At 34.7% G+C, this 14618-nt stretch overlaps 2 protein-coding genes across 2 annotated transcripts; one reads left to right on the top strand and one right to left on the bottom strand.

Moving 5' to 3' along the window:
* The first annotated feature begins 1538 nt into the window (after positions 1 to 1538).
* LOC142553703 (large ribosomal subunit protein uL1c) lies at positions 1539 to 5155 on the top strand. Its single transcript, XM_075664151.1, has 7 exons — positions 1539 to 1918; positions 3235 to 3414; positions 3504 to 3558; positions 3642 to 3769; positions 4188 to 4271; positions 4457 to 4582; positions 4680 to 5155. The coding sequence occupies exons 1-7, from the start codon at positions 1580 to 1582 to the stop codon at positions 4806 to 4808; spliced, it is 1041 nt and encodes a 346-aa protein (XP_075520266.1). The 5' UTR covers positions 1539 to 1579; the 3' UTR covers positions 4809 to 5155.
* A 5683-nt stretch (positions 5156 to 10838) lies between these two features.
* LOC142553702 (zinc finger BED domain-containing protein RICESLEEPER 3-like) lies at positions 10839 to 14297 on the bottom strand. Its single transcript, XM_075664150.1, has 4 exons — positions 13992 to 14297; positions 13075 to 13787; positions 12174 to 12865; positions 10839 to 11460 (listed from the first exon to the last, which is right to left on the bottom strand). The coding sequence occupies exons 3-4, from the start codon at positions 12854 to 12856 to the stop codon at positions 11406 to 11408; spliced, it is 738 nt and encodes a 245-aa protein (XP_075520265.1). The 5' UTR covers positions 12857 to 12865; positions 13075 to 13787; positions 13992 to 14297; the 3' UTR covers positions 10839 to 11405.
* Positions 14298 to 14618: the final 321 nt, after the last annotated feature.

Below are 14618 nucleotides of genomic sequence, written 5' to 3'. Positions count from 1 at the left end.
TTCGTCTACCGCAATAGGCTTCACAAGAAGAATTGGGTGTAACCTCAAAATTGATCGCATCACTTCATGAAAATGAGCACTGATGGTTTGACCACTACACATATAATCATGTCCAGTGACTCGATTTTTTTATGATGCGCCAAGATAGTAAAAAACATGGCTACTTTCTCCTCCACGCTGACGTATCTAGAATCACCTAAACCACCTATGTTACGTAACATATAACACAACCTTCCGAAGGCGTTGCAACTCATCCTCAAATTGGCAATGCATTGAATATCTCCAGCATCAATAATCCTATGCAGATGGCTCAATTGAGCATGAGTTCGATTGGTCATCGAGTAAGACACGGATTCTCTACGAGGGAGTCGACGTCGATTTTGCAACATCCTTCGATGTTTTCGAAATAAAAGGCATAACGACGGAAAATTTTGACAGAGAAGATGGTGCACCACCACAAGGAGAAGAAGGTTTATACGTTTAACATCCATCTTGCGAGTAAATCTCAAAAGAAAAACAAAAAACATATAAATCAAGCTTCAACACAAGAATTAAACAGAAAGAGGCAAGATGTTTTTCAAATGGAACCGTTGATAACACAGTAAGAGTTTTGCTCCACAAACAAATATATTTTTGTCTCCGACCGTCGGATAGTAAGTAATGGGATCTGAAATTGATTAAAACCAAAATTGAAAATCGCATACCAAATCACACTTCTGAAATACACAGAATGCATACCTGAAATAGGCGCCGCTATGGAATGTTTGAGATTCAATATGGAAAAGGCTGGGTGAATGTCGAATGGGTTTTGTAGGGCAAATGCTAAATTGGTCACTACAGGTTATGTATGCAATAAAGTAGCAGACAAGATTATTAATATCGTGGCCCAACTTGGGATTGTTATGCGTTGTTTTCTTGAATGAACAATGATATTATCCAAAGTATGTAGTTATCCCTAGTGTCTAAAAAACCAGACAAACAGCAGATTAAAAATTAATCACAACCTAATCAATGCTACCAAACACAGCCTTGTACTTCTAATCGGCAGACAGGATACTGAGCAAAATGGGAGAAGGCTAGTGTTTCTTGGCTCAGTTCCATCAACTCCACTTGTAATCTTGATTATTTTTTTTCACAGTATTCTATCTACAACAACAACGAGGGAACTTGTCCAGAAACTGGAGGTAAGATGTGTCATTTTTTAGTACAATCTCCAGGCGAAGAACCTCAAAATACACTCATCAAAATACACAGAAAGATGAACTATTTCAAACTAAAAGTTAAGGCCCCTAATTGCTCAAATCTTTGTGATCTGTAGGAATATGTACCACCCTATGAAAGGGTTGCTTCAAAATTGAGTTGGGAGATTTAGCAGCTCGCTTACCCCCAGAAATACAATATTTCGAGGCGACGAAAAGTTCAATTAAATTATAAATATAAATTACAATCCATTAATAGATAAATAACCAAAAAAAATATTTATTATTATTATTTAATAAATATAAACATATATATACATATATTATAGATAATAGTATATAGATATTCCTCGTCCACAAAATCCAATCTTACGGGAACCATGGTCTGCTCAGTTGCTCCATCAACGCTTTCACCGCCGTCCCAAGAGCTCGCCCACTCCGCCGCCGCCGCGGCTTCTTCTGTCTTCTTCAAACAGAAGCCCATCTTCTTTGCTTCTACACAAACACTTTCCATCCGTCCATTGGTTCTGCAGTGTGGCAGGATTGAAAATGGGCGCTTATCTAAATCAATGGTGGTGGCCGCTGCTTCTTTGACTGCTGATACCGAGGTGGATGAAGAGGGTTTGCAAGAGCAACAAGATGATGGCGGTGGCGCTGCTGTGGCTGTTGCGACGAAGCCCAAGAAAGGAAAGGCTGCATTGCCTTTGAAAAGGGACAGGGTATTATACGAAAGATTATTCTTTTGGGGCTTTAGTTTGTGATTGTTGATTTTCCTTTATTTTTTTATTTTATATTTGCCAGAATTTTGAATAAACCTCATAACTTTTGGTCTTAAGTTGTTATATATTGCATTTATGGTTGTTCTTTTGAACTCTGTCGAAACTTTAATGCCTTCTTGCATGAAATTCATATCAAAATTGCTAGTGTTTAGTGTATTTCCTGATTCTTGTGTTGGATTTCTTTTGATTGTGTAATTTGCTTCGGTTGGTCCACGTGACCATGGAGAAACTCTTTTGTTTTTGATATTCTAGCAATTTCCGGTTTGTGTTTTGCTTATTTGTGCGGCAGAGTTTTTTTTTTTATTCTTTTGTTTTTTTTTTTGGGTAAAGATAATTTAGTTTTAATCATGTTGCGGGATTACATGATATTTCTTGTTTTTCTGTTAGAAGAATGAGATAAAGACTAACGCATGAGTTTGTTCCTCATTGCCCACTTCCTTTGATGTTTGTTTTATGCTGGATATCCGAAATACTCTGCCAAATTTATTTGAATTAGGGGTTATTGGATAAATATTCGAGTTCTAATAATGAGGCACGGTATGCTGACGTATCTTTGCTGTTAATCGCATCTGATAGGTAGTTATTTTATAGTTCATTGTACTATGATGTTTAAAAATGAGGTGCAGTATGCTCGTGTATCTCCTCTGTTTTTTGTGCTGTATATTATCCAAGACATTGGATGAATACTCGGTAATGGTCGCTATTTTCTCTTGTTATCTTAAATAAAAGTTTTACCGATCTTTTCAAATGCATTTAGACGAAGCACACACTGTTGAATTAATGTTATTAGATTTTTTAGATTCTATGATTTAGTGAATCGGTTGGATTTACATTAGCTTTTGTGCATTAAAGTTGAAACGTCTTTGCAGTCTCTCTTGCTCTATGCGATGAGTGTATTTGCTTGTCGCATCTAGTTATGTATGTCTCCAACGTTGTTCTGAGACACCATTTTGGTATAAGCTGATTGATAGTAATTTGTGTTTTTTTACGCTTTGTTGACCTTGATAGCAATAAGTGGTCTGCGATCTTCTTTGGTGAGGATCTACTGTTTAAGAAGAACAAATTATTTTTATATTACTTTACTGGAGCGGATTTTGTTCTAGACAGGGATGAAGTAGGAAAGGGTGGATTTGTTGACCATTAGTATTTTTGTGATCCTTGGAGATTTTAAGTGCTCTGAACCTCTAGATTGTCCCCAATTATTTTTTTAAACTTATTTGATGGTGAAATGACTTCCCGTGTGTTCGGATCAACAGACAAGATCAAAGAGATTTCTGGAAATTCAAAACTTGAGGGAAATCAAACAGGAATATGACCTAAAAACAGCGATATCATTGCTGAAGCAAACAGCTAAGACAAAGTTCGTTGAAACAGCTGAAGCCCATTTTCGCCTCAATATTGATCCAAAGTATAATGATCAACAGCTGAGGGCAACTGTACGCACGATGTATTATTATTATTTAGTTTCGAGTTTGTGTCAACCTATGATTACCCATCAAAGCTGATGTTAAACTATCTATTGTAGGTAAATTTGCCTAAGGGGACTGGTCAAACTATCAAAGTTGCTGTTCTTACGCAAGGTTATTCGATGCATAATGCCAAAATATAATACTTTATGTTTTGTTCAGAGTGAAATTAAGGGTGTTACGAAATATTTCTGTAGGTGAAAAGTTTGATGAGGCAAAGAATGCAGGAGCCGATCTAGTTGGTGGAGAGGATTTGATAGAACAGATAAAAGGAGGATTCATGGATTTTGATAAGTTAATTGCAACACCAGATATGATGCCTAAGGTACTCTTCTCCTTGTGGCTTTGCTTTTTCATTTAGACCGAAGGTTTTCCACTTCTCTTTTCCAATATTTCAATGTTTTATCCTCATATCCTAATATCTAAAAATTTCTATCACAACAAGAGTGTTTATGGTTGGTAATCTTGTCATAAAGATGTAACATCTTTAAATACCTTCCGTTATTACATTGCACCCTTCATTATTAGTGTATATATATATATCAGAGTTGTGGATTTTACTAAAATCATTTGAGTCGAAAAGCCTATTTTAAAGTTTGAGTATCTTTTCTTGCTTGAAATAACAACGTTATTCAAGCAGAAAAACACTGTTTTAAAGCATGGTTTGGATATTTCACTTGCTTGAAATGATGTTTGGGCTTGGTTCAGTTATATAAAACAAAAACCTGATGACGTTGCATCAGGCTGCCATTCTAGGAAAAATTCTTGGACCACGAGGACTAATGCCAAATCCAAAAGCTGGTACTGTGACTACAAACATACCACAGGTGGAGCCTCAACCGTACTGTTTTTTCATTTATTTGTAATATCTGGCGGCTAAATACATTCAATATCAGTTTATATTTAGCTGGCAAACAATACAAGATCGATATCTGTGCTCCATATATGCATTTGATACCAGTGTACTCCCTCAAAAAAATCTTGAAACAAATTCAGTATGGGCCAAATGCAGGCCATCGAGGAATTCAAGAAAGGGAAAGTCGAGTATCGAGCTGATAAAACTGGGATCGTTCACATACCTTATGGGAAGACGAGTTTTTCAGAAGAAGATCTTATTATAAACTTACTTGCGACAGTGGTAAGTTACAGAATTTCCTTTCATTCTCTTGTTTGTTCTCAACTATTCTGCTTTTGATCTTACAACATGTGTTTTATCAATCCTTCTACTCCTGCAGAGATCAGTGGAAGCAAACAGGCCATCGGGCGCAAAAGGCGTGTACTGGAAAACTGCCCATATATGCTCATCAATGGGGCCTTCCATTCGGCTAAACATAAGGGATGTGCTCGACTACAAGCTCGCTTGATATGCTCAATCTTTCGCACACTGCACATGCAAAGCCTTTTGGCCGTGAATTTAGCTGTTGGACAGCCTGACTGAGAGCTGCTTTATTTGCAGAAGAGGGTGGTTTAGAACAGGAACATGGAGTTGTGCAAAAACCTTTTCTCTCTGGTAAAATTTGTTAGGAGGCTCAAAGTTCCGAAGAGGCACCAAAACATGCTTGGTTAATATTCTGCTATGCTTTCCGTTCTTGAGGTTTTACCTTGCTTTTGTACTTGGTGGTTTGGTGATTTCTAGCGGGAGCTGGTTTACTCTGTTGTGTTGTTTTGTTGGGAACAATCTTGAAATAAGATCTCACAATCTCAAACTCAACTTACTACTTACTAATACTGGTGCAAGTGCTACGAGACTATTTCCAAAAAACAAATCAATCTAAAGTATACAACTAGTATTTTGTTGTGTTTCATGCATGATAAAGTTTACAAGTACTACTAGTGAAAACCATGAAATTAGTGTTGAGAAACTACTGCCTAAGAAAAATATTTGTTCCCTTTATTCTCAAAAGAAAGAACGAGTAGAAATAAAGAACTTTTTGTTTTCTAAATCAAATAGATGTTTCAATTGCTCAAGTAAATTGTTTCTTGTAATCCTTTTTTCAAATATTCTTGGAGATAAAAGTATAAATACTCAAGCTTATGTTTATAACTTATTCCCCATTCATCCGAAATAGTATTTTAGTATACCTCTGGATATGGTTTATCTAGGTCTTTTTCACAGTGTAGCATAGCTCTCCCCTCAGTTTAAGGAAGGTCCTAGAATTGGAGTAATGATTTTTAATATAAAAAAAGCTCAATATCTAGTGATAATCATGTAGATTGTAAAATATTGTTTAGCAGAGACCTGCGGAATTAATTTTATTCATCTTCTAGCTTTTGCCCTCCTTTCAGCTCCCATTTTTTTCCCTGAGAAAGATGCCCCACCTCGTTGCGGCCTTCATCTTCAGCCAACTCATTAATGAGTTAGCAGAATAGGTTCGATCCATGCTATAAGTAAACCAAGTTAGGAGACATGCAGTGAGGGCGGGTAAGAAGGGAAACTATATCCCCGCGCATGGATACAAGTTATGCCTAGTTGAACCACGTCCAGTAGATCAGACTCCCTGTTCCATCTTCATTCTCACGTATAGAGGCATGCATTGCCTCCAAAGATCAAATCTTGCATTTCTTCGTTCTCGAGCAGTTGACGACTTGGAAAGATTGTGACTGAGAAGGGTCAAGCCGGGTGCCTTGAGCTTGATATGAAACACAAGACGAAGGAATTAGTCATCGATCCTTAAGTATTACTATTTTTTTAACATTAAATACCACCTTATGAAAAATAAAACAAGCATATATATATGTCAATGAAAAGTTGAAGTTTTTCCCTTTAAATCCATTTATCTCTATTTTAATTGAAAATAATATTTAGAGAATCCATCAAAATTTTATTCACATTCAATTTTCAAATCTCTCATTTCTCTTCAATCGTTATTAATTTGAAAATTTTGACAGAGAACTTGTTTGCTACTGATTTTAGAATATGTATATATTCATATAATATTAAAATATTGACTTTATTTTATGTATGCATTATTATTCTATCTAAGCGTGGTGATTTTAGCAACATGTACATTGACTTATTTTTTATTTTAGTTTTTTAATTTGTTAAAGTTTGGTTTGCATCCAGTAATTTGGATTTTTTTGTTTGTTTTGTTCCTACTTTTTTCCCGAAACTAATAAATCAACGTCCGGATAATGCTTATTTGACATTGATACTTTTCTGTGTGAATTACGTTAGTAGAATAAAACTTATATTACACATATTAAGTATATATAAACAAAAATAATAGAAAATGACAAACATTTTTTTTAAATCTCATTTTGAAGTATTAGAGTCGTTTTGCCTTTTTTTATGGGATGAGTTTTGTTTAAGTAATATGGACATAATTCCCGCCATATGTGCAATGTAGGAGAAAATAAGTGCCAAATAAATCATATTCGATGGATTTAGTATTTTCGGGCAAAAATAGGACCAAAGCAAAAAAATCAAAGTTCTTGTGTGCCTTTGACAAGTTACATGACTAAAACCCAAAACATGCCAACTTACGAGACAAAAATTATAATTTTCTCACATATTTGAAATTTACCGTAATCATATCTCTATTTTTTAATGTTTTTTTTCTTCCTATTATCAGTTAGAAACATAACAAAACAAAGAACTAAATTCAATTTATCTACCCATAAACATGACAAATAAAAATGGAAATGCGAAAATATAAAATCAAGAACGAATTCTAATAAATTGATATTGAATTTGAGACAGGAATTAAGGAGATCCTAAGAAACTTGAAAACATGAATTTTATAAACTTTTATGCAATTTATGAGATGATGTATTTCTGAATTAATTGCATTAATTTAGGAATCATGTAATCCACTAATTGTAAATTTTCTCTAACCATCATAGAGAGACTCCAAATTTGACAAATCTTGATGATATTTATTCGGGATTTGGTAAATCAAATATTAATATATTTATCATCTTGTTAGAATCGAGTTAGAGTTTAGAGGGGAGTGAATAAAATATTTAAATTACTTTGCGATTAAAAGAGCTACAATAACTCATTCTTGAAATGTTAAAAAATAAACCGAATATCGAGAAATTAAATCGAGTTTGGTTCTAAAATCAAACGGAATAAACTCAAAATAATCTTTTTAAAAACGATTAAATATTTTGAAATGTGTTTAAAAAATATGCAAGTTGAAATAATAAAAAATGATTTGATTGAAGCATTTTAGCAAATATTTTGTTTACAATATTTGATATTTTAAAAACGCATAAAATGCTTCAACTATGCCTACCAATAATAATAATAAAGTGAGTAAATGTGATAATAAATGTGTACGAATTTTTTTATAGATATTCAGATATTAACAACCCCTACGTCATCCTTTCTTCCACTTGGAAGGATTCTCTATAAACTTTGATTTATACAATTAATTGTACAAACTCATTTCGACTTAGAACTTACCTCTTGCATAATCGAAACTCCTAGCATACTTTCGATTGTAGGCCGCAACATCATAATACGTATAACGTTTAACGTACTACAAACAAAATTTTTAATATCTTTGTATGAAGATTATCACTCAACTAAACTTTGAAACCCATCTTTCTTTTATATGTGAGTGATTGTGTGTGTGAGGAAATTCATTCATTACAATGTATATACTCTCAAATGTTTCCTTATACACGAGAAAAAACTCACACTAATCTAATATATCTATTTAGACTCCCCTTCTTAGGTCTGCTCTCATTTTATTTTTTTCATGTGGGCTGTCCATGCTTCGAATCCCTTCAGAAATTGTGTTTGATCTTCAAGATGTCGTATATATAATCAAACGTCCACTATTCGTTTTTCTTTAAAATATACTAGAAATTTTTTTACCCATCTATTCGGCCGAACCCATACACACATATATAAATATATTTTAAAATACTTTTACACCATTTAAAAATAAACCAATCAAGTATTATTTGAAAATCCACAAAGAATGTAATTTGAAACATAAAATTGTAAATCGTCAACCAAACCTAACTTTAACACTTTCAAAAATAAACTTAACTCTAACATTTTCTCAAAATTTCTCAAAAAGTATCATAAGCATTAAAATCTTAAAAGTAACTTAAATTATTAGCATAAGTCATAAACATAAGTCATAAACGTAAGTGCGGAAAAACTAGCACCGGTCCTCGAGTTGTGTGCACCTTCAGTCCAACAATTTCAACCATCAAGTCCCTCATTAACATCAACATCATGCTCACCTGCATCGATCACACCTAGTGAACCTATTGATTCAACAAACCTTAATCATGATAACGAGTAATACATATACATCCACATGCAATAGTAAAAATATTTTTACTTAAAATAGCTTTTCATGAACATGCATAAAAAAAAATATTTTTCCTTTCATCATAAACATTTTTCTTTCATCATTAACATTTTCCTTTTCATCATATATGTATACGTTTTCCCTTTTATTGGATTCAGATCGTTAATTGTGATTTCGTATCAGCTGAAGATCGATAGATCCACATACGTGTAACCACAGTACTGGGTGGTGGGGACATCAGCGACACTCTCATCTGTCAACTGAGCCTTGGCCTTACATATTAGCATATCATGTCGATGGAAATACGATCGTCGGGCTTCCTCTGGGGCCTTCTCCCGTAAACGGCTCTCTCTTGGGCCTTTTCCCTCACGATATCTCCAATCATATCATCTTATCATCGTATTAGTCACAATTACTTTATCTTCTTCAACTTTTCATATTTTCATCACTTATAAAAATTCATGCACATATAAATCTTTTTCTTTTAAACCAAGCATGCAACATGTCTTTTAACATTAACGTTTCATCATATAATTTCATAAACATTAAAATAAACATATTAACATATCTTACAGCAATCAGGGCACTGCCAGGACGTCTAACATTTTTCAAGTGTAAAATGACCGTTTTACCCCTAGATGTATAATTTTCCATTATTATTCTTAGACCTCAAAACGACATCCCAAAATCATTCCAAACTTAACATATAATCTTAAAACACTCCCATAGACGTAAACTTATGCCCTTCGACTAATTTCCCAAATTGTTTTTTTAAGCTTAAACGTACATCCTGGTTTTGACTCGTATTGACTCGAAACTTAACCAAAATGTACCAAACTTGAATCAAAGCTTCCTAACACATAACTAAGCCTTATTGAACTCAATTCAAGCCCAAAAAGTCCCTGGAACAAGTCCCTACAGCTGATGGTTTTCTGCATAGGTGTCCTTGTTCTAATAGGATTCTAACTCCTCTGATTTCGGTCTGAGCCTCTATCCGCTGGGTGCAGGCCCTGGTCGACCCTTCTAGGACTTAGACCTAAACCACAGAAAGCATCTGGACCAGGCCCCACGTCCCAAACAAGGCCAGCCCTGCAACCCTTGACCCATAACCACGCGCAGCCCTCCCTAGCCAAGTGTGCTTCGTTCCTGACCTTCAAGTGACCCGACCAGACCCTAGCTACCCATATTAGGACCATGAATAAACCCTAGGGACCCTTTTGGACCGAGCTTAAAAAACCTAGAATCCCAACCCCTCAAAACCGCAACTTCTGTCACGGCCCAGCCCACTTGTGATATTGTCCGTAGGGATGGCAATGGGTAGGGTATGGGTCGGATTTCATACATCCATCCCCATACCCATTTATTAAATTCATCCCCATACCCATCCCCATACCCATCGGGTATTGAATTTCATCCCCATCCCCATACCCATCGAATTATCGGATACCCATACCCTACCCAAATACCCAATTATCATATACAATTGAATTTTTTCAAATTTAAATTGTTTCAATGAAGTTATGAATATTTAAAAAATTATTTAAATGAACAATAAGAAAAATTATTAATGGACAAAATAAACTTCATAGAAAAAATAACAAAATATTAAAAATAGTTTATATTAGTTGAACAAAAGTACGCAATTCAACAAAAATATAGTAGAATTTACATCATATCCAAAAATTCATAATTCAATTGATTAATCATCTATGGGAAACCCCTAGTTTAATCATATGTAAGCATTATCAACCAAAATCAAACTAGATCGGTTTATCTCCGAACTAATCGTACATGTTTTCATCACTTGACATTGTAGTGTCCTGCAAAATGATGAAGAACAACATAAATAATTGACCCAACAATTTATTTTCAATGTCAAATTTAACAAAATTAAATTATATTAAAAACTTACAACGTCAGCATCAATAGTGTCCTTATCATATTCAACTGAAGAGTAATATGCTTCCGTTTCTTGTGAACTTGTAGCTACAAAATTCAAAGAAAAAAATCATTACTGTATATTGTAAATTAATAATATTTTTGTTCAAAAACAATAAAAACTAAAAATGCAATTTATATTACCTTGTTTCTCATTCAATAACCAACTTTGAGTACATATCAACACTTCTATGGTTTTTGGATGAAGCCTGCTTCTATGGGAACTCACCAATCTGCCACCAGTACTAAATGCTGATTCTGAAGCCACCGTTGATATTAGAATGGCAAGCAGATCTCGTGCCATCCTCATCAAAGTGGGATATTTGATTCCATTGGTCTTCCACCACTCCAATATGTCAAAATCAACATTTCTAGGCAACACTTTGTCTTCCAAATAATGATCTAACTCAGTCTTCATATCAGTGTAAACATCACACTCAAGTGCTACTTCTTTATCGAAACTATCCAAAAAATCATCCGTACTTGTATTCAATCTAGTCTCCGTTGATCTTTGTTCAACACTGGCATAACCATTATTATTTGTATAATCGTCAAGCAAATCATAACACATCTTTTTAATCTTTCTAACAGGTTCTTTAAAACCAATCTCTCCATGTGTTCTTTTGAAACAATACTCAACCAACTTTGTCTTATATCTTGGATCTAAAATAGTAGCTATTCCCATAATTCCATGAATATCACACCAATACTTCTCAAATTTGGAAAGCATCCTTTCAATCATGGAAGAAATTACCTTGTTAGGAGATGTTGTCCACTTGAGCAATGAAGCTTTAATTTCACAAACCTTGGGAAAAAATATATTAGTTGTGGGATATTTTCTTCCAGAAAATAACTCAGTCACAGAATAAAACACTTGCAACATTTTAGAAACCTCTTCTGCTAACAACCACTCATCATCTGTTGGGAAACATTTATATGATGGATCACGAAATCTCAGACGAGCAAACACATCTTTAAAAGATATAGCAGTCATGAGCATCACATATGTTGAGTTCCAACGGGTTTTACAATCCAACACCAATTTTTTAGCATTCATATTGCGTAATAAAATCCGTGCCACATCATCAAACCTTTGCTCTCTTTTAGGAGATGCTCGCCAATATGTGACACTTTCACGAATTTTCTCAACACTAGGTGCAATGATATCCAAACCATCTTGGATAACTAAATTCAAAATATGAGCAGCACAACGCATATGAAGTAAAGACCCTTGCAGCATAAGTGTAGAACGATCAAGCTTATGCATCACAAAGTTCATAAGAGAATCATTAGTGGAACAGTTATCAACAGTAATGGTGGATATTTTCCTATTAATATTCCAATCCATCATAGACTTAACTATCACATTAGCAAGGACTTCTGAGGTATGTGGAGAACGAACATAAACAAACCTACATAATTCAATTAAAATAATGTATATATGTAAGTATCTATTTAACTGAAATCATAAAAAGTGTTAAAAATGTTACATATTTGAGTGACAAATAGAATATATACCTCAAAATACGACCTTGCAAAGTCCAATTATCATCTATGAAATGGGCAGTCAAAGCCAAAAATCCTTTCCTCTGATTAGATGTAGTCCACATGTCGGTGGTTAAAGCAATTCTGCCTTTATTAGATTCCAATAAACTCAATACTTTTGTCTTTTCATAGTCATACATTTTCAGTATATCACTCTTCAGGGTATTGCGACTTGGAACCTTGAACAAAGGCTGAAGACTTGCTAAAAGTTTATGAAATCCATGATGCTCCACTATTGCCAATGGATACTCATGTAAAATAATCATTTCAGCAAGAATTGACCTTGATGTTTCTTGATCAAATTGAAAGCCTTTAATAGCAAATTCCCCCTTGTTTTGCTCTTTAATCAGCAGTTTCTGCCTTATATCACTAACAGTTCTTCTTGGACAAATTTTGAAATGTTCACGTAAATGTGTTGTCCCATGTTTGCTTTGGCCAGAAAGAGATTTTTTGCAGTAGTTGCAAATTGCCTTATCCATTCCATTAATTTTCTTCCTTTCAAAATGATTCCACACATCAGAAGTTAACTTTCTCTTTCTTGTTTCACTAGGAGAGGCACCATCAACAGATGCTGTATTTTGTGGAACAAGTGGAACCTCGTGATTTATTTCAGATAGTGGTACTTCATTTTCTGTTATATGATCTGTTGAGTCCATTTAATATACCTGAAAGTGGTAAAGTAATGTATGTTAAAAAAAGACAAAATAAAATAAAATAGAGAAAATAACAATGTCTTTTTAGATCAAACTTAAGAGGAAGGAGAATAAATATTAGAAAAATCTTAGCCCTTTCTCATATTTGGACGCAAGTTTTTACTAAGATCAAGAAGTCAAAAGTAAACATCATAAAATAAAAAGTAAATAATGACAAATACCTTGAGGATACACTCTTCTGTCACTTGTTGAAAATTTAGATTCACCTTCTTTTCATCCAAACACAAGACAAGTAAATCAAAAGGACAAAAAAGAGACATAATAAAAATAGCCAAAAGAGTTTTTCTAAAATTGACATATTTTTCACCATTAAGTGTAAGCAACTCCACATGAGCCTGTACTTCATCTTCAACATTGAACTTATACACACAATAAATCGAATAATTTTCTTACACAATACAGTTTCTTTTCTTTCTAAAACCCCAATTCACAAGCACCACCACCACCACCGTTGTCCACCATTGGCCCATGAAACCACCCTCCTTCTGTTGCACTATTATAGGACATAATTCCACAACTACCATTATTTCTTCTATGTGTGGAAGGGATAGCTTACCGTTCATTTTTCGAACATTGATGACATTGAAGGACATGTAAATAATGTATACGTTTTTCTAAATGTAACATAATTACTAAAAATAAACAATAATTTATCAACCATTATAATTGTTCTTTGGATATTTGATTGACATGATTTTGTGCACTCATGGAAGCCAGATTATTTATTTTTCAAAACCATCCAAATGCATCTTCAAAAACCACATAATTATACAAACCGAAACAAAACCGAGGGAAAAAAACAAATGCGAACTAACTTAGGAAAATCTGCAGGAGCCCAAAAAGAGAGAACACCGTGAGGCCAAAAGCGAAGGACCTACAAGGTCACCGAAATCAATATGGTCATCCACATCCTTAGAACATGGGCAAACAAGCGTTAAAACTTAAAACCAGGCGTCCTATGGTTAATCGGGAACAACAAACTAGCCATTCCAAAAAAAATCAAACAGAAAGTTTAATTGCACAGACGGGGTGTGCCAGCAGAACACCAGATTCGAACAAATCCAAGGGAAACACGCACCTGGTTGATGCTTTCCGAAGATCGACCGACGCACGGAACGGTGGAGAGAAAACGATGGCAGCAAGATGGAACCTCGAATGAGACCGAACAACGTACGAAACGATTGAGAAAGAACGAATGGGAGAAAAGGAAATCAAGCAGCTAGAATTGAAGGAGAATGAAGAGAAAGAGAGAACCGAATGCTATAACCCCTGCGCAAGCCTCCTTCTCTTGACAGCACAAACCCTTGCTCTGTTGGAGAAAAGAAGGCAGAATACGTGTATTTTGGATGACCGGCAACAGTAAAAAAAAGGGCCCATTTCAAATTTTTCTTGCTTTCATATATGTATATATATTTATATATATATTAATTTAAACGGGTATTCGGATCGGGTGTGGGTAGGATTATATCAAACCCGCCTTCATACCCGAACCCGAAAATCCAAATACCCGATTACCCATTTATTTAATCTGGTCTAAAAATCCCTCCATACCCTCTTCTACTCGGGTTGGGTATCGGATCCTCCATCGGGTTCGGAGGAAATTGCCACCCCTAATTGTCCGCTTTGGCCCGAGGGCCTCACGGCTTTAAAACGCGTCACAATAGGTTGCTACACGCTCATTTAAATGCCCAGCATCTCTCCCATT

This window comes from Primulina tabacum, chromosome 8 (genome assembly GCF_025594145.1).
Source record: "Primulina tabacum isolate GXHZ01 chromosome 8, ASM2559414v2, whole genome shotgun sequence".
In the NCBI taxonomy this organism is placed as follows: Eukaryota; Viridiplantae; Streptophyta; class Magnoliopsida; order Lamiales; family Gesneriaceae; genus Primulina; species Primulina tabacum.
Note: the sequence above shows the minus strand (reverse complement) of the source record. Positions and strands in the feature narration are given on the sequence as shown.

What these genes read in the sequence shown, in the direction of transcription:
- LOC142553703 (XM_075664151.1), top strand. Translation starts at nt 1,580, where the DNA reads ATGGTCTGCTCAGTTGCTCCATCAACGCTTTCACCGCCGTCCCAAGAG. An exon ending in ATCAACAGCTGAGGGCAACT is followed by an intron (nt 3,415 to 3,503) that starts GTACGCACGATG and finishes TATCTATTGTAG; the next exon opens with GTAAATTTGCCTAAGGGGAC. An exon ending in TGACTACAAACATACCACAG is followed by an intron (nt 4,272 to 4,456) that starts GTGGAGCCTCAA and finishes GGCCAAATGCAG; the next exon opens with GCCATCGAGGAATTCAAGAA.
- LOC142553702 (XM_075664150.1), bottom strand. Translation starts at nt 12,856, where the DNA reads ATGGACTCAACAGATCATATAACAGAAAATGAAGTACCACTATCTGAA. An exon ending in TTGCAAGGTCGTATTTTGAG is followed by an intron (nt 11,461 to 12,173) that starts GTATATATTCTA and finishes TTTTTTCCCAAG; the next exon opens with GTTTGTGAAATTAAAGCTTC.